Source organism: Emericellopsis atlantica (assembly GCF_019669845.1).
Source record: "Emericellopsis atlantica unplaced genomic scaffold F5Z01scaffold_46, whole genome shotgun sequence".
In the NCBI taxonomy this organism is placed as follows: Eukaryota; Fungi; Ascomycota; class Sordariomycetes; order Hypocreales; family Bionectriaceae; genus Emericellopsis; species Emericellopsis atlantica.
The window spans coordinates 23,185-40,815 of NW_025764748.1; the positions used below are offsets into that span (position 1 = coordinate 23,185).

General features: G+C 54.5%; 9 protein-coding genes across 9 annotated transcripts; 4 read left to right on the forward strand and 5 right to left on the reverse strand.

Moving 5' to 3' along the window:
• Positions 1–197: 197 nt before the first annotated feature.
• On the reverse strand, positions 198–1,634 carry F5Z01DRAFT_630629 (putative DUF6 domain protein; the record flags this gene model as incomplete). Its single annotated transcript, XM_046261740.1, has 2 exons — positions 198–1,449; positions 1,501–1,634. The coding sequence occupies 2 exons, from the start codon at positions 1,632–1,634 to the stop codon at positions 198–200; spliced, it is 1,386 nt and encodes a 461-aa protein (XP_046113846.1).
• A 502-nt stretch (positions 1,635–2,136) lies between these two features.
• On the reverse strand, positions 2,137–3,240 carry F5Z01DRAFT_630643 (aflatoxin B1 aldehyde reductase member 2; the record flags this gene model as incomplete). The annotated part of the gene is made up of 2 exons (XM_046261741.1): positions 2,137–2,853; positions 2,905–3,240. The coding sequence occupies 2 exons, from the start codon at positions 3,238–3,240 to the stop codon at positions 2,137–2,139; spliced, it is 1,053 nt and encodes a 350-aa protein (XP_046113847.1).
• A 449-nt stretch (positions 3,241–3,689) lies between these two features.
• Positions 3,690–6,696, forward strand: F5Z01DRAFT_434172 (uncharacterized protein). The gene is made up of 3 exons (XM_046259713.1): positions 3,690–4,024; positions 4,073–6,319; positions 6,373–6,696. The coding sequence occupies exons 2-3, from the start codon at positions 4,104–4,106 to the stop codon at positions 6,539–6,541; spliced, it is 2,385 nt and encodes a 794-aa protein (XP_046113848.1). The 5' UTR covers positions 3,690–4,024; positions 4,073–4,103; the 3' UTR covers positions 6,542–6,696.
• F5Z01DRAFT_667766 (ribosomal protein S18) lies at positions 6,535–7,467 on the reverse strand. Its single transcript, XM_046264302.1, has 2 exons — positions 6,900–7,467; positions 6,535–6,848 (listed from the first exon to the last, which is right to left on the reverse strand). The coding sequence occupies exons 1-2, from the start codon at positions 7,455–7,457 to the stop codon at positions 6,633–6,635; spliced, it is 774 nt and encodes a 257-aa protein (XP_046113849.1). The 5' UTR covers positions 7,458–7,467; the 3' UTR covers positions 6,535–6,632.
• Positions 7,468–7,576: 109 nt separating this feature from the next.
• F5Z01DRAFT_684266 (uncharacterized protein) lies at positions 7,577–8,179 on the forward strand (the record flags this gene model as incomplete). Its single annotated transcript, XM_046265919.1, has 2 exons — positions 7,577–7,732; positions 7,784–8,179. The coding sequence occupies 2 exons, from the start codon at positions 7,577–7,579 to the stop codon at positions 8,177–8,179; spliced, it is 552 nt and encodes a 183-aa protein (XP_046113850.1).
• A 646-nt stretch (positions 8,180–8,825) lies between these two features.
• On the forward strand, positions 8,826–10,008 carry F5Z01DRAFT_630683 (alpha/beta hydrolase fold-3 domain-containing protein; the record flags this gene model as incomplete). The annotated part of the gene is made up of 4 exons (XM_046261742.1): positions 8,826–9,265; positions 9,320–9,377; positions 9,426–9,762; positions 9,812–10,008. The coding sequence occupies 4 exons, from the start codon at positions 8,826–8,828 to the stop codon at positions 10,006–10,008; spliced, it is 1,032 nt and encodes a 343-aa protein (XP_046113851.1).
• Positions 10,009–10,085: 77 nt separating this feature from the next.
• On the reverse strand, positions 10,086–13,121 carry F5Z01DRAFT_731369 (SNF2 superfamily RAD26-like protein; the record flags this gene model as incomplete). Its single annotated transcript, XM_046266706.1, has 1 exon — positions 10,086–13,121. One exon carries the CDS (start codon positions 13,119–13,121, stop codon positions 10,086–10,088), a length of 3,036 nt encoding a protein of 1,011 aa, XP_046113852.1.
• A 291-nt stretch (positions 13,122–13,412) lies between these two features.
• On the reverse strand, positions 13,413–15,445 carry F5Z01DRAFT_630610 (pantothenate transporter liz1; the record flags this gene model as incomplete). Its single annotated transcript, XM_046261738.1, has 8 exons — positions 13,413–13,757; positions 13,812–14,090; positions 14,136–14,528; positions 14,575–14,679; positions 14,727–14,802; positions 14,984–15,009; positions 15,058–15,133; positions 15,180–15,445. 8 exons carry the CDS (start codon positions 15,443–15,445, stop codon positions 13,413–13,415), a joined length of 1,566 nt encoding a protein of 521 aa, XP_046113853.1.
• Positions 15,446–16,665: 1,220 nt separating this feature from the next.
• On the forward strand, positions 16,666–17,483 carry F5Z01DRAFT_640729 (phosphoethanolamine transferase; the record flags this gene model as incomplete). Its single annotated transcript, XM_046262538.1, has 2 exons — positions 16,666–17,028; positions 17,064–17,483. The coding sequence occupies 2 exons, from the start codon at positions 16,666–16,668 to the stop codon at positions 17,481–17,483; spliced, it is 783 nt and encodes a 260-aa protein (XP_046113854.1).
• Positions 17,484–17,631: the final 148 nt, after the last annotated feature.

The following is a 17,631-nucleotide window of genomic DNA, read 5'->3' on the forward strand; positions in this document are numbered from 1 at the left end:
TACAAGTTGAGGCACACTTTATGAAGATGTATGGCACTGATCTAGATACAAGTGACGCGTGCCATAATCCACTGAACGCTTCGAAGCCCCTACCCAACCCAGGCACACGCAATGATCTGCCCAACATCCTTCAAGCTACCCATGATGATACCCAAATGCCAAACTGCAAACGCCAAAATGCACAATTGTATGTCGTTCTATGAGTCTTCACCGTCCTCTAGATCACTGTCCGATAGATCGACACTGAGCTTCTGTGCTTCATGCTCCTTCATCTCCCGATATGTACTCCAGCTCAAACCCACAAATGCCACGATGATCATAGTGCCACCGATGATGGCTGCCCAGCTCAAAGATTTGCCCGTAATAAACCAGTCCACAATGGCCACCAAGAAGATGGTGAGCAGGGCGGCGACCGATGATAGGACGGGGGAAGTGAGCGAGATCAGGACCAGGAAGGAGCCGCTAAAGGTGGCATTGGCGAGAACGGCGCAGAGCACGAGCGCGCCAGTGCGGGCATCAGGGAGCTCGAAACGTTCAATGTCCAGCCAATGCAGAATAGGCAATGGAATCCAGAGAACAAGGAGAGTGAAGATGCCGATGAGCGATCCAAAGGTCGTGGCAAAGACAACTCCTCGGCCAGGGGAGCAACCCTCGGGTGGACAGGCGTAGCGCTTGTACAGCACCTCGTACAGACCATACAAGACCGACCCTATGCCAATCACGATATTCCCAATGAAACGGCCGCCAGCTGTAGTGTCGACTTTGCCATCCTCACCCGCCGAGTCCTTGCTGTCGCCGTATGCTACCACCAGAACACCACCAATGGCAATGATCACAGCCACCGACTTGTCAAGCCTCAAAGGCTCTTTCAACAGGGGCACCGAGAACACATAGGCGAAAAACGCCGAGCAGTTGTATATCGCCGTGAGATCGGACGGTGTCGTGAGCGCCACGGCGACATACCAGCTTAACCCTGCCACCGTCAATGCGGTGGTGATGATGGCAGTGTACCTCGCCATGTAGCGTATGGGGTCCGCCCTGTGCGCGACGGACGGCTTGTGGACATCCAACGATCTCGTCTCCACCATGGTCGCGGTCGCTTTGAGGGACTCAAAGTGCTTTCGCAGAAACACCTTCCATGGGACCGTTCGGTTCTGAAGCTCGAGGACGACAACAGTCGCGGGCCACAGCACGACCCATGATCCGTGGGTGAAGTACATCATACAGTATGCTTTCCCCCATCCAAGGTCGTTCTGGATGTACGCGCTCAGCTCGGTCTGGATGCAGAAGGTTATGAGGCTGACGACGAGAAAGAAGGCGGCAAAGGTGTATTTCTTCTTGGCGACATTCTCAGCGGCAATTTCTCGCGGATTCCGACTGTGCATCGTGGATCCTCTGCTAAAGGTCGGCCTCGAAGGCGGTGGGTTCCCTTGCTCTTCTTCCGACCGCCTTACGTCGTATAGACGTTGTTGCTCGCCCCCGTCGTACAGGCGTTCCGACATGCTTGGTAGTTGTTGGTGGTCGGCCACATCATTCTCACCACTGTAGCCAGGCGGACCTCCATCCTGCTCCTCAGCCTTGTACAGAAGCGGTTGACCTGAGTGGCCGCTATCCAGCGGTGCGTGCCCTGCCATGGCGCCAATGGAGGAATACTGGTAGGGTAGCGAGTAGCGAGGGAGACGCGGAACGGCTTCGCGACTGCCTGCAGTCTATCGTCGGGGGAATGTAGGCGGCATTCGATGTACCCGTCCTTCGTATGCGTATCAAAACATCAAACCCAAAGTTTGGCGAGAGCAAAGCGTGAAGGTAATGTTAAGCAAGGTGGAGGATTTGTGCAGTCTTCCTTAATAATCGCCTTGCAGGCCAGATGATGGCAACGTGCAGGACGGGGTCCTCGAGGCCCGGTTGACGGCGTATTTCCCCACGTGCGCTCATTGGTCCGGGTCGCCCGGTCAGCGAATCAGAAGCCCGAACAGGGTGCTGACTCAGCAGTATGGGGCCCCCTGAGTCCCTAGGCCCCTTGGCCGCTAATCAGATGACATGACGGCACGACCATTTCTCATCAGGAGGGATTTCACATGCGATTCATGCGCGTAGCAGCTAATTAATTGTTATGTCTCTAGCAAGCTCAGATGACTACAGGCGCTCCCCAAAAAGCGCCTTCTTTGTATCATACGTATACTCCAAATCCCCGTGCCAGTAGACTGTCGAATCAGCCTTTGTTATCGTCCACGCTTGATCAAGCGCCTGCACCACCTCTTCTGGCAACGGTCCCTTTTCCAGATTGTTAAGGTTCTGCTCCAGCTGTTCGACACTCGACACGCCGATCAAGATCCCGTCGTTGCCATCCGTGATTTTCAGCTGCGAGTGGTGAACGACCCAGCGCAGCGCCATCTCGATCATTGAGAGGTTGTGCTTGGCAGACACCTCCTCCATGAGCTTAAGCGCCTGGAACGTGGAATCCTTAAAGTACCTCTTGCGGTATCCCTCGCCTTGCGCGCCATTGTTGTGGCTAAACCGACCAGACTCGGGCAGGATATCCTGGCTCTTGATCTTGCCCGAGAAGAGACCCCCTGCGATGGGGTTGTAGACCACAATATCAAGGCCATAGCGTCTGCATGCGACAAAGAGCTCGGACTCGATGTTGCGCGTGATGGCGTTGTACATTCCTTGGTATACCGTGGGGCGGACCCAGCCATTCTGCTGGCAGGTCATCACGACTTCGGCGACCTCAAAGGCCGTGAAGTTGCTCAGTCCCAGTCGGATGAACTTGCCCTGCTTGTGCAGCCTGTCAACTGCCTCGAGCGTTTCGGCAAACGGCACTCCTCTGTCCGCACGGTGCAGGTATAGAAGCTCATCACCATGTTAGTCTCGGGGCCCTCTCATAAAGAGGGGCGAACCTACATCGACCTTGTCCGTGCCTAGCGCCTGGAGGCTCTCTTCCACGGACTTGATCACCTTGTCTCCAGCGTTGTCGCCAGGGTCCTTGGGGTAGCGGACTTTGGTTGCAAGGGTGAGCCCTCTTTCCTTCCAGCCCGCCTTTGCAGTGAAGGCCTCCTGCTGTTCGCCAACATAGACGCGCGCTGTGTCGACCTCATTGTAGCCGCGGCTCTGAAAGACATCAAGCGCTTTGTTCAAGGTGGCTAGATCGGTGATGCGGGCACCGTCGGCAGCAGACTCTCCAAAGGTCATCAGACCCAGGATGATGCGGTTGGTGAGCTTGCTTGCTACGAGTGGCATGGTGGCGGTTGTCCGGGGTGAGTTAGGTGATCCTGTTCGAGCTGGTCTGCAAGACGCGCTGATGGGACAGATGCCTTTATAGTCGGTACTTGACGGTGTTAACGGAGATATACGATGAGCCACACAACGAGAGCGCACTGAGATGCCCAGCAGCCCAGACCACATCATCGGCGCTTGAGCCCCACCATGGCATCTTCGATCCGCGCAACATCAACGGGCAAGCAACCGTAGCAGGATGGTGAGCGGGGTAACTAGCTATTATACGATGCTACAACACCAGGTGGAGGCTCTACGAGGCACTTGCGAGCGCGGCTAGGTAGATACTGAACTCTAGGTGACGTATCTCAGCATTCAAATCGAGCAGCTCAGGAACGTGAAGCGTATCCATCACATTCGGTGTGTGTCTGGGAGTCGGGACTCTGAGTCTCGGCGCTCACCCAAAGCCTTCGCTCGGGGCGAGCAAACCGGAGTTGTCCAACTGCGATACGTATTCCGTAATTCCGTACGGAGTACGAGAGCGCAGCATCGCCGCCCGGAGTTCATAACTGCGGGTGAATCAGCGACTTTTCGCCAGACGTGAGTTGGAGATGTACGTGGCTGACAAGGCGTTGGGCCTAATGCCGTCCGGTAGATTTTCGGCGAAACAGTAGGCAGCTCGAGCACAGGTATGGGCCCACGACGGGACCGACCTCGATTTCTTGGGAAACCCGAGGTGACTTGATCGCAAGCTCCAGGCGCGAGGACATGTCTGATTGAATCAATTCACACACTCAAACATGCTTCAGTAAGGATACAGACCCTCAGGTACTTTGGTGTGATCTAACAATGCTAGTCTTTCCCATACATAGTTGCTTTCACCCATCATGAGGGCACATGTCGCCCGCCATGCTCGACACTTTGTCGTCCGTCGCGCCTCTTCCTCTCACAGCCTCTTCGCGCCAATCCCTCGACGACGGCATCTCAGTCCCCACACTCTTCACTCGAATCACACGCAATGTCGAAACTTCTTCGGCGTTCTCTTCCAGAAGCCTCCTAGGGAGGTGCGGCAGCCCGAATACGAACCGGGATGGATGAAGATCATGCTCTGGCGAAGCCGTATGCTCGATAATCTACGACCCCCGCCCAGAAAAGAACTGCTGCAATCGTGGAGGGATCTTATGGCGAGCAAGATCAAGACTGGCCAGCCGTTGAACGCTACCCAGGCAATGCAATGTCGAAGGCTGCTGGAATGGCTCGCGGGACCAATCCCTGAAGGAGAGGGTGGGAAACCATTGGCCAATTCCGACTTGGACGCGGCGAGACGAGTGCTGCTACTTATTGAGCCATATGAGCGGTCCGAGGCGCATGTCCAACTAGCGAAAACACTGCACCGGATATGGCAAAGCGAAGAAATCACAGGGAAAAGAGAGGATTCGACAAAGAGTTGGAGTTACATGGTCCTGGGCATGGCGCGCCACGGGGCGTCTCGGGAAGCTGTACAGGAACTATACGCAAAATGGAACGAGGCGGATTACAAAGCTCTGGTCAGCGGAGAGAATAAGCTCATCGAAAAGGTCGCACAGGATCTAGCGAGGGAAGGCCACGAGCAAGAGCTTCTCCAACTATACGCCCGGGTAGAAGAGGACGAACTTCAGCTTGCCCCGCGACTGCACGAGATCATCACCATGTTCTACGCGCAAAACAACAGGGTTCCCGAGGGGAAGGAATGGTTTGCCAAACCAATGCCTATTGAGGGCCAGGTCCGGGCTGAAACATACTATGCTGTTGCAAGCTTCGCTCGGAGGAATGGGCTACAACAGTGGGCCAACCCCTTTTTCGAGGAGCTCATGGAAAGGCAACCGAGGAAAACCCACTGGCACGTGGTGTTGCAGGCGATGCTGCTCATGGGCGAGGATCTCTCGAATGTGCGGAAGACCCTGCTGAGTATGCAGGGCCCCAACGGGCCATTGACTGCGGACACTTCGACCATTAACGCCATGCTGGATGTTGCTTGCGACACACTGGACGCAGGACTGGCGGATGAGATTCTAGCCATCGCTAACGAGGAGTCGATACGGACCGATGCCGAGACATACCTAAGGTTGATGTCGTTATATCTTGCAGCCGGGTCTCCGCCAGCTACCGTTGACGCGGCCTTTGAGAGATTCCAAGAGGCCGGTGCATTGGAGCCTGATGCGCCGATGCAATCGTGGGCGCAGTATGCGCAGCTGCTCAACAGGTACCTCCTCTACCTGACTCGGCAACGGCCTGTGGACTTTAAGGCGATCTCGAAGATCCTCAAGGTAATGGAGGAGGAGATGCTTCATCTCAACCCCGACACAGCCGCAGCCCTGTGCCTTCGGTTCCTCGAAAACGAACAGACGTATGACGTTCTTGACATTCTTTCGGCCAACGTTTTTCGATACAGTGGCGACCAGCGAGATCTGGTTCAGCAAGCCATCATGTCGTTCACGCTTGACCCGCAGACCAGCACAGCACGCGCATGGAACGCATATCAGATCATGAAAGAGTTCTTCCAAGACCTTAGTCGCGAGAGGAGAGAGGCCGTGCTGCGTGCCTTCTTCGACAGGAAGAGGCCCGACATGGCGACGCACGTCATCAGCCATATGCGGCAACACTCCCGCATGGATGTGCAACCGACCATAGACACTTATGTATCTGTGTTTGAGGGCTTTGCGAACAATCCCGACCGCCAAGGGACAGAGAACGTGCACAATATGTTGAAGATGGATGTGCGCATCCAACCTGATACCAGGCTCAACACGGCGCTCATGCTCGCCTACGCAGCGTGCGAGCGGCCCTTGTACGCCCTTGACTTCTGGAACGAGATCAAATTTTCTGCCGAGGGACCGACGTATGGGTCCCTGGCCGCTGTGTTCTGGGTGCTGGAAAGGAAATCAGATGGCGCCAAGATGGCCAGAGACATCTGGGCCAAGATTGAGAGCATGGATCTGGAGGTGCCCGCAAACGTCTACATCAACTACATTGGCGTGATTTCGGCGCAAGGCGACGAGAAGGAGGTGAGAGGTCTGGTCACAAAGATGGCGTCCTTTACTGGGGTGGAACCGGATGCAATGACGTGAGTTTCTTCCCTTCCCCTACCCATGAACCATCACTGACGTACTGCCACAGCCTCGGAGTCGCCTTCAACGCCCTGCCTGGGGACGATCTACAAGCCTCGTTCAAGGAATGGGCAAAACAACAATACCCCGTCCAATGGACAGCACTGCTGAAGAAGAGGAAGCACATGAATGAGCACGGGCTGTGCGAGTATAGAATCAGCCGCAGGGTGTGTGCCTGATTGTACAAATGGTGTACAAGTATGTGTGTTTATAGAAGTACATAGTAAACCCAACTGTTGTACATTTGCATCAGGGTGCGAGCATGCACTCCTAATTTCCCCAACGTCCCGGCGCCTGCCTCTGATCCGGGAACCACTTCCTGTTGAACATCTCGGGGTGCTGGTGCGTACTCGGGTACAGACCCATGCCAATCGCTCGCCTGACCATCTTGGCCACGCGGCGCTGGTTCACAGCCCTCAAGCCGTTCACGCGCCCGTGCATAATCTGGTTTGTGGAATTCACAAATTCGTTGATCATGGAGAAGTTCTGTCATGTTAGCAGGGCGTGGCGCACCAGGATGAACAAGGAACCACATACCTTGTAGTGATCCTGCGGTCTGATGCCCAGGGCGTCAATCACATCGCCGCGACGCCTGTTCCTCTTCCTTGTCTTCTCCATCTCCGCGCCACTCAGATCGTGCGGGCTGTACACATCACCAGGCACCCAGTGTCTCGGCATGTCCTTCATGTACTCTTCTGCCGTTCGACGTTGCTTGTTGGCTTCTGTGAGGGCGTAGATGTTGGCGGACGAGGCATCCTGGCGGGCGCGCGTGCTCTGCACAATGCGCTGGGCGGCGTCGCCTCGACGTGTGTCGGGTTTCTGGGAGTTGTTGAGGTTCAAAAGGGTAGCGGTGGTAGACCGACGTGTCGGCGCTGGGCCTTCGCGAGGAGCAAGTGATGAAGCGGAGGTCGAGAATTGTCGGATTGACGAGGCGAGCCCTCGAGGGGCTGTGAATCGCGGTAGCATCTTGGCTATGGCTGTTGGCACATTGACGAGGATTCTCGTGATGTTGGAGCTTAGGAGATTTCTACCGTGTCGCGGGCGGAATGATCCGCCCGTTGGTATTCCGCTCAGCTTTAGGGTAGGCTGTAGCATCACGCTACTCGTCGGGCCCCACTAAAATTTTCGATCTTCAAAGGCACCAGCGTTGCTAATACCATTTGTATTCATACTTTTGCTCGACATACACAATCAACCCGGCCCAGACAACGACCATGGTCCGCAAACTCAAGCATCACGAGCAGAAGCTCCTGCGAAAGGTTGATTTTATCAACTACAAGCAGGACAATGACCACCGCGACAAGGCCGTAGCGCGGCGGTACATGATCCAGAAGCCGGAGGACTATCACAAGTACAACCGACTGTGTGGTGTATGAATGCCCGAGAATCCTGTTTCTAGCATTGCATGCTGACATTTGCAGTCAATAAGACAATTAGCCCACCGGCTATCGCTTCTACCGCCCGAAAATCCCACCCGTCGCAAACACGAAACCCTCCTTCTCCAGAAGCTGTACGACATGGGCATCATCTCCTCTACCTCCAAATTGTCCCTCGTGGAGAACAACGTCACAGTCTCCGCCTTTGCTCGACGCAGGCTTCCGGTGGTCATGACAAGGCTGCGCATGGCGGAGCACGTCCAGGCCGCCACGAAGATGATCGAGCAGGGTCATGTGCGAGTCGGCACGGACGTGATCACGGACCCGGCATACCTAGTGACAAGGACGACGGAAGACTTTGTGACATGGAGCGTGGGAAGCAAGATCAAGAACAATGTTATGAAGTATCGGGACAAGCTGGATGATTTCGAGCTGTTGTAGGCGACCTTGGGTATTGTTACGACATGGGACGGCGCAAGGAGTTACTCTGAATTCGAGGATGGAATGATTATCAGTTTTTTTTTCGACTCATAAAGGCTGCAGTTGATACCTACATTGGAGCTTGGTGAGCCAGCAAACCCCGGCGTCGACCCTTGACGGCCAACGTATGGCGCATTATGATGGGGAAAGATCCAGGGTGGACTGTCATCTAGGTGAACCTGCAGAACCTTCTACATAAACAACAAGATGGCATTGCTGGATGGATGCCGCCGAGGTGCTTTAGCTGGATATTCTGTGATATCAGCACGCCGTTCATCAACATGCACTCTCCGCATAACCCCACATGATCGTGCCGGAGAACGATAGCCGCCAACCCAAATCCTGCAACTTCGAAAACGCCAACGAATACATTCTGGAGCGGAAAATTGGTCATGGCGGGGTTCAGTCTCTATTCTTTCCGGTTGGATCCAGGAGTCGCGACTCTCTGGTTGGCTCCTTGTACTTTGAAGTAGGCCTACCGCAAGCGCATGCCGAGCTTTCTCTGGGGCAGCATTTCCGTTGCGACAAGTTACTTACAAATAGCCCTGGCCAGTAAGCTAAATACCTTCCCAAACTTTCATCTCTTATGCGAGCGTGATCGGTCAAGATGGTTGTCACGAAATCAAAGGCAGAGTATACGCCTGACGATGCGAACTTCACGCCAGGGAAGAATTCCCACCTCAGTACCCTCGACCCAGGCTTCGCATCCCTGAAGCCCACGATTGATCCTCTAATTGAATCTGTATGGGAGCCTTCCTTATCACTTGAGGACTTTCGCAAGCTGTGGCTGAATGACCAACCACCTCCACCGGGTTGTCCTGTCGAAGGGGAGGATGTTGTCTCCGAAACGAGCATGATTCCCATGCGCGACGGTCATGAGATCGAGATCAAGATTTACCGGAAGAAGGGCGACGAACGTACGAAGGCCCTGATGATGAGATATCATGGGGGCGGCTGGGTGGTTGGTGGGCATTGCACGGAGAAGGCTGAGGATTTGCTCATTGCTGGGCGAACCAACACTACCGTCGTCAGTGTTGACTATCGAATGTAATCACCACGTACATTCTCCCATCTCAGAAGTCCTTTGGCTGACAGCAACAGGGCACCGGAGTGGCGCTTCCCCTACGCCGCAAATGACTGCTTTGACGCCTTACAATGGGTTGGTTTGCGGCGTGCAACGAATACCGACGCCGGCTAACAAATCCAGTGTCAAAAAAACGCCTCTACTCTTAATGTAGACCCTGCAAAGACTCTCCTCAATGGTGGTTCCGCCGGCGGTGGCCTAAGCCTTGTCACAGCTCTCGCGGCGCGCGATGCTGGGCTCCCCCTTCTCGCCTGTGTCGCCACGTTCCCGGTTACTGTCCACCCAAAGTATGCGCCAAGGGACAAGTACGAGCTCAAGAGCTTTGTCGAGAACAAGAATGCCAGTGTTGTCAACGATGTGCGGCTAGAGTGGTTCACAGATATGTATATGCCCGAGCCCTGCGACGACTGGAGATTCAGCCCACTGTTGGCAGAGAGCCTAAAAAGCCTACCACCTACGCGTAAGTCAGCGACACATGCTAGACGTATGTATCTCAGCTGACAGTTCAGATATCGTGGTGGCTGGGTACGACTGTCTGAGGGATGAGGGTCTGGCCTTTGCTCAGCGACTCAAAGACGAGGGCAACGAGGTCGATCTGAATGTCTACGGCGGGCTGCCGCACTGTTTTTACATGATTGGTGACCACCCAAAGGTGCGCAAGTACTTTGACGACATGGTGGCTTTCGTGCAGAAGTACACGGGTTGAGGTTGCGTCAAGTAGCAGAGAATTCAAGTAAATTTGAAGCAGACCTGCTGGGTATCTTTACCTTGACGCCGTGTCCCTCATAATTCATCATCGTCGTCGTCGTCTGAGAGGAATATCGAGGTTCGCTTAGACGATCCATCCTCGGTCATGCGTGCGATGCCTTGGTCTCTCGAGCTGGAGCTGGGTTCCACTTTGATTCCATACTTTGCGGGTGTTATGGCTGAAGCTTCTTTCTTGATGGGACTCTTCACCTCTTGGGCCTTCTCCGCTTTCGTTTCCTTGGCTTCAGGCTTTGTTTCCTTGTTGACCCCTTCGTCAGATTCATATTTCTCCAGCAGCATAGCCTCTCGTTTGCGGTAGAAATGCGCCAGGCAATTACGCCGTTGCTCCTGCGACCAATTCTCTACCACCAGGGCAAACTCGGTAGCACTGGCAAAACCAAAGGTCCGGGCCATTTCGCAGAACTGGCGCAACTGTACATCCTGGGGTGGGTTGAATTGTGTGTACAGGCCTTGGTCTGGAGAGGCCCCATCCTCATCGCTGGCAAAGAGTGCATGTTGGCCCAAAGTGTCACCTTCGCCATACTGGCCCAGGGCAGCCCTTCGCGAGAGATGCTCCTCGACTTTAGATGACCCGACGACCTCGGAGTTTTCATGCGCGTATTCGACACCTGCTTTGGAGAGGATGGCCTGGATCGCGTCCGTTCTGGGCGCGTTCGCTTTCCGCTCTTGAAGCAGCTGCTCCTGGTCCTTAGCCTTGAGCAGTTCTGCAAGTTGGCTCAGACCGCCGTCTTCCGCTGTGTCCCCTTTCGTTTGAATCGACCTCAGAGCATCGCCCTCCTTAGCAGCCTGGTCCATGTCCACATCAAACATGTTGAAGCCCACGCGAGCTTCGGCAACGTTGGTCTTGTTGACGATATCTCGAAGCAGACCGCTCTCAGTATAGTAAGTGAAGATGTTCTCCAAGCCGAATATTTCACCCTTCTTCCCGGTTTGCTCCTGGATGCCTTTGAAGTATCGTCGTTCTGAGGATGCCGTGTAGCCGATGTTGGCTTGCTGCTGCTTGTATATCTGGCGGGCATAGACAATCTCCTCGACAGTGCCGACTGAAATAAGCCGGAAGACCTCGACGTCTCTTTTCTGACCAATTCGATAGGCACGATCTTGAGCCTGCAGATCATACGATGGATTCCAGTGCGGGTCGATAATGACGACCTTGTTTGCGGACGTGATGTTCAACCCCACGCCACCTGCCTTGGTCGAAATGAGGAAGACGAATTGCTTTGGATCTGAGTTGAAGTCGTCCACCACTTGCTGACGCTCTTCATAGCTCATTGAACCATCCAGAAACGACACATTATACGACGTGTAATTGAAAAGGTGCTGCAATATGCGCAGCAACCGTACGCTGTGCGAGAAAACAAGCACCTTGTCCCCGTGGCTGTGCCAGTACTTCAGCATCTCCTTGAGCACCTTCCACTTGCCACAGAACTCTGGGTTGATGAGGCTGGTGATTTTCTCCCTGTCCGTGTAGAGCTGGTTCCAAACTTCAGGGCAGCACGTCTGCAGACTGCGCAACTCAGACTTTTGTTTTTCATCGAGATCACTCGACAGCGGAACGAGCAGCGTCAAATGATTGGCAATCTTTTGCAAAGTGACCATGGCCGGGAAGACGAACGTCTGCCACCTCTTACCGTTGGGCAAGAACTGGTTGCAGCACCAACCAAGCTTCTTCCCGTGTTGGCCACACATCTCAGAAACGGTCCTAAGAATCTCGACTTCCCTACTGTCGGTGAAATTTCGGTATGCCTCAACCTGCAAGTCCGTCAAAGGACAGAAGACTACCTTGTCTGTCTTTTTGGGCAGCTGATGCGCGATGAGAGACTTCATACGGCGCAGGAAGAACTGCGGCAACACGTTCTTGACCAACTTCTGCGCGGTTGTTCTCGCTGCGTTGAGCTGCGCAGCCGTTGCATCGTGCGACTGGCCGAGCGTCAGTGGTATTGATATAGCAGACCTCCATTCGCCGAGTGTGCCGAATTGACCCGGGTTCGTCCAGTCGAGCAAGGTCCAAAATTCCTCGTATTTGTTCTGTATGGCGGTTCCGGTCAACCCTATCCGACACAGGGCGTTCACTTCCATAAGCGCCTTAGTCGTATCTTTTGTGTGGTCCTTGATCTTGTGGCATTCGTCTGCGATCACGGCATCCCACTGTATCATGTTGATGGCGCTTTTCTTGTTTTTGTACGTGTCATAGGTGGTGATCATAATCTCGAGCATGCCAGCTCGGGCACTGCCGAGAACATCGTCTTTCCTAGCTCCATGATACACGTCAGTATGCCACCAGCCCCAGCGGTTCAGCTCATTTTGCCAGTTGATCAAGATCGACCCTGGGCAGATGATGAGCACGCGCGGGTACCACCGCTCATGGTGATATCGCATCTCCCGCATCCGCTTGTCGTCCCGCTCATCGCCAGTCTTTCCAAACGCTACTGTCAAGAAAGCAGCCACTTGTACTGTCTTCCCTAGTCCCATGTCATCACCAAGGATTCCGCCCTGTTGGTACACGAATTTCCGATGCAGGAAGTCCACGCCTTCAACTTGATAGTCGCGCAGATATTGTGCAATAGAGGCGGGTATCAATCCACCCGAATATTGTAGCTCAATATCCTCATACGGGCGAGATGGCTTCACGCCAATCTCTTCAGTAAAGTGCGGTCGCTCTTGCAACTGGTTGACTGAGACATCCTCATCGTCGAAAATTCCTGTGTAATCAGGCGGCACTTTAAGCGCTGCTTCATGAAATTCCCTCCTACGCGCATCAAACTCCTGCCGTCTGGCCTGCAGGTAATCCGGCAGATCTGGTGCATCCTCGGGCGGCTCATCGTCACCGGGCTCGTCTGCACGTATCGACTTGCGCTTCTTTCCTGCGGATTTTCTTTTCGCTCGTCTCTTGGGCTTTGATGGAACAGTGTCAGACTCGTCTGTCCAATGGATTTTCTCCGAAAAGTCAGCATCGAGCTTGCGCTTCTTGCCGCCTTTCGTACACTCGCTCAACTTAGGCTCGGTGCTAGAGTCATCGGTGTCTGTGGGCGAGAGATCGTCGCTCACCATGACCGGGGACATGATGGGCAAGAAAGAGTGCGAAGTTGTTCTGCATCTTTCGCAGCCAGGGTAAACCGCAGTGCAGTGGTGTGTGACTAAGGTATCGGTCACTCTTCATCTTCACGCGAATGAGCGCGTTGTTGTGACGTGTGGAAGATGCGTGATCACGTGATAGCTGAGCAGTTTACTACTACCAGGCAAGGTAGCCGTACGGAGTACCTCCTAACCTAATCCTAAGGTACCAATACAATCTGGCATCCTCTCGGGTTTGCGTTCCATCCAGATCTTGATAAAGTATCACTAGAGCTTGAACCGGAAGCCATGCTCGACTGCCTCTCCAGGCGCCGCATTGATGGCGCCCTCCACCCTCTCTCCCCTGTCAAGCTTCTTGTTCAGCCTGGCCAGCATTGTCCGCAAAGTGAACGCAGCCGCAATCGCCGCCGCTGCCATTACGCAGTTATGCACAAATGCACCCGTGTATCTAGGCGCCGCCGATTTCGGGTAGAGATAACTTGCGTAGATGGACGCGCAGTTGGAGATCGCGTTGATGAAGCCAAGCGCTGCTGCGCGCTTAGCTGGGGGACGAGGCAGCGTGTTGCTGATCCATGCGAGGGCAGTGGTGTACCCAGAATAAAGGCCCGAAATCTATCACAGGATTCAGTCAGCATCCGCTTACTTGCACAGCCGTTGGCGACGTACCATGAGCATGATTGCTGCGTACCTCGCCGCGACATTGGTGGTCGCCGCAGCGATTATGAACGTCACAACGGCCAGCCACAGGGGCAGGGTGATGTGCCAGAAGCGCTCGCCTGTCTTGTCCGCGTGCCAGGCGTTCAAAAAGGTGGTGATCACGCCAAGGCAATACGGCGGACTTGTCAAGAGGAGTGTTTCGACCTTTGAGTAGCCGAGGGTCCCGACAACCGTAGGAAAGAAGTTCGTGACCGATGCGGCAGAGACATTACCGAACAAGATTGCAAGCTAAAGGATTAGTCGTGGTCGAAGTGGTCGCAGAATGCTACTTACCAGCACCCACATCTTCACATCTTGAAGAGCCAGCCGGAAACCGAGCCAGAGGGTTTGCTCCTCACTGTTCGTCCAGTCATCTGCGCCGATATCCTCTTCAAGGCGCCAGGTCGCCAGAGCAGCCTCTTCCTCAGACAACCACGACGTTGTGCGCGGAAAGTTGGGCAGCACCCAGAACGCGGCGAAAGCCACTGCGATGGTGACAACACCTTCAAGCAGGAAAAGCCAACGCCATGCTCGGAGTCCCAAGGTACCATCCATGTTGCCCGTGATTCCAGCAGAGATGAGCCCTGAGAAAGCACCCGATATGAGCGAGCCTGCGTATAGGTAGGTGGTCCGAACACCAAGTTCTTGACGAGTGTACCAGCAGCTGAGGTAGTACAGACATCCGGGCTTTCAAGTCAGCCTGCTGTCCGTTTGGCAAGACGGGTATACGCACAAAATAGGTCGCCTCAACGAAACCGAGAAAGAAACGGGCCGCGTACAGACCGCCCACAGAGTGGCAGCCGGCCGTAGCTGCGGATATGACGCCCCATAGGATCATCTGGGCTTGTCAGCGCTGAACAATGCTTCTGGGTAACTATGACTAACAGAGGCCGGCAAATAAATAGCAGGTTTGCCGATCTTGTTCAGAACCAAATTTGATGGAACTTGCATCAGAATGTATCTGGACTGGTCAGTATGCCACGCTGACTCGAAGGAACTCTCTCGACCAAGTCAACCCGGCAGCAGGGGAACGATGAAAGATGTCAGTCGATACTGTTCAAGTCAAGTACCAACATCTTTGATCGAATATCGAGTGCGATCCTTGCTGCTGTTTGACCGCAGTTGAGCGGATGTCGACTCACCCGACAAAGAGGATGCTCACTGCTGTCTGTGCACCTGGTCAGCTGGCATCCGTCTCCGAGGGTAGGTCACCTACTGAGAACTGGGTGCCGTCCTCGTCCATGTTCAAATCTTCCTCCAACCCGGCGTACCGTGCAGCAGCAATGTTGTTCCTACCAAGTCAGGTACACCTTTCCGTCCGGGGTGGAGATCGCCTACCGGTCAATGTAGTTGAGGATGTACATGATGACAATCATGGGCAAGAGACGGAAGTCGATCTTACGTCGCATCTTCTTCTCGAGCACAGCGCGCTCCTCTTCAGACAGGTGCCTGAGGATGTCTGGCAGCTCGAGGCCCCGCTGCTTCACCGCAACAGCAGATGGAGCATCGTTCTTGGTGGAAGTGTGTGCAAGCTCGATCTCGTCTGCAGGCGGCGTAGTGGTAGCCGCTGGCTTGGCCTGTGTAGTTCTCGTGTCGTCCGCCATGTCAGGCATCAGCAAATTGTCATAGCTTGCTACGACTCCCTGCAATCTCACAGCAGCGTCCACCTTCTTATACCCCAGGCGGCTCATGTCCCTCCTCCCCCACATTTACCCCGGACACCGCATCGAAGCCGGAGCGTCCACTGTCCACATCCCGCTACGTACTTTTGGGCAGCGATCGCCTGGAAAACGCAGGCGGCTTGCCGCGGGGAGGGCGCGGCCAGTGATATACGCTCCCTATGGGGTTGCGGCGTGCATTGCGGGGGCAAGAAGCCCGATGTAACGATGAGCCTCAAACGGCAGTTCGTCTGGTTATCCAACGGTATACCCAAGCGGAGGTTCCTGTTGCGTGAAGGTCGGATCCGGTTCACCATGTTATGCGGCCCAATGATCAAAGCGAGAACAAAGTGCCACCTAGGCACTTTGCACTTTGAGATGCCGCTGCTCCGTCTGACGGCATGTGGGAGCAAGGGAGACAGGAATGCTACTCGAAAAGGCAGCGTGTGTTTAGTTTAGGCGGATTCGAGGCTGGGAGACTGGCCATTCGCGCCCTACCGCGCGCAGTGACTGCGAAAGTCACATGTGCCTAAAGAGATTGATTCGACTTTCGATTGTTTCGTGGAGCAACTGGCACTGACACTGGAGCCTTATTCTGTACATAGCTTGGTCACTGGTCATGAACTTGACTGACATCTGACGTGGACTGTGCCGTATTCCAACGGTTCTAGATCCCAATGCGGGTTTAGCTTCAAGGTACTCCAAAAAAGCTTCTTTGAATAGAACAATAACTACCTACGTGCATGGACATGTAACAACTCGTCAAGGTGATTGATCTCGGAATGTCACTTTGAGGAATCATTGACTTGCACATTCATTGCCTTCAACTCATGACGAGCCTACACTATCAAACATTGAATGCTCCTGCTTCCACATGTCGCGCTTTGTCTCAAATACACATTTAAGCTTCTTGAGGCTTTTTTGGTTTATAACAAATATATTCACCCCAAAATGAGTGCCAGTGCGTGTATGGGTATCAGCTTCTCGAGCAAGTTTAGGGTAGGTAGCTACCTTGGTGCGTAAACTTGGAAGGCACCTTGATGGGTGGCCCGCCGGAGACATCACGTGACCTATAATTTCAGTCTGATTGAGCAAAGCGAAGCTCTTCACGATCCCTTGCCAGTTCCCAGCGTGCACCATTCACACCAGAGAATTCACCAGCCACCATGTCCACGGCAGTTACAAAAGGCCAATCGGCCTCCCCAGGCGAGGCCAAGTCGAAACCCACGCTGCACCCCGTTGCGATGGCCGACACGCCGGCTGCACAGGCCGTTTCCATCGGGCGACCCGCGCTACTGCTAGGTGCGCTGTACGTGAGAATGCCAGCCCTCATCAATGACCCAGTGGCGGCATTGAACAGCGCGCTGCCGTTCGTCGTGTTGGTGCAGATTGCCTACGCCGCCATCTGCCTGCCCATTGCCGGTGCCCCGACCGTCGCGAAGTCAACAAAGAAGCCTAGAGCAGGCGAGAAAAAGAGGACGGAGTCAACAGCACCCGCTCTCTTCAAGGCAAGCCTTCCCCAGTCTTCTGTCATGTTGCTTGCCTTTCTAACTTGTCTGAGCAGCAATCTTTCCTTGCCCTCATCCTGACCGTCATCACCGTGCCCGCAGTCCATATCCTCTTTGTGCTCTTTGGCGCACCCTTGCTCGATCACGTTGCCCGAACATTGCTCTGCGCCGCACACTTCTCCATCCTCGCAGCGTTCCCGCTGTTCTACACTCGCGGCGTGGATGCACAGGCCATGCTGGCACTGGCAGGTGCCTACGCGCCGCTGGATGAGGTGTCTGGCGGAGTTCTAGGCGCAGTGCTGGGCGCTTGGCTGGGCGCTGTGCCGATTCCCTTGGACTGGGACCGCGAGTGGCAGAAGTGGCCTATTACTATTGTTGTCGGGATGTACCTGGGCTATGCGGTGCTTTCCAAGGGCGTTGGGACGCTATTCTACGGCAAGAGACTCGCCAAAGCGCCAGGGGAAGGCAATGAGTGAGGATTGAATGTACGTACGAGTACCGTATTATCAATGTGCTATGCGTATAGCGAAATCAACAGATCACGTCATCCGCGGTCTCGGTGTTCGCAAAGGTCGGATAAGTCCATCGCACCCGGCGCAAACCCGATCGTGAGTTCGTCATTGC

What these genes read in the sequence shown, in the direction of transcription:
- F5Z01DRAFT_434172 (XM_046259713.1), top strand. Translation starts at nt 4,104, where the DNA reads ATGAGGGCACATGTCGCCCGCCATGCTCGACACTTTGTCGTCCGTCGC. An exon ending in GTGGAACCGGATGCAATGAC is followed by an intron (nt 6,320 to 6,372) that starts GTGAGTTTCTTC and finishes GTACTGCCACAG; the next exon opens with CCTCGGAGTCGCCTTCAACG.
- F5Z01DRAFT_667766 (XM_046264302.1), bottom strand. Translation starts at nt 7,457, where the DNA reads ATGCTACAGCCTACCCTAAAGCTGAGCGGAATACCAACGGGCGGATCA. An exon ending in GACCGCAGGATCACTACAAG is followed by an intron (nt 6,849 to 6,899) that starts GTATGTGGTTCC and finishes CTAACATGACAG; the next exon opens with AACTTCTCCATGATCAACGA.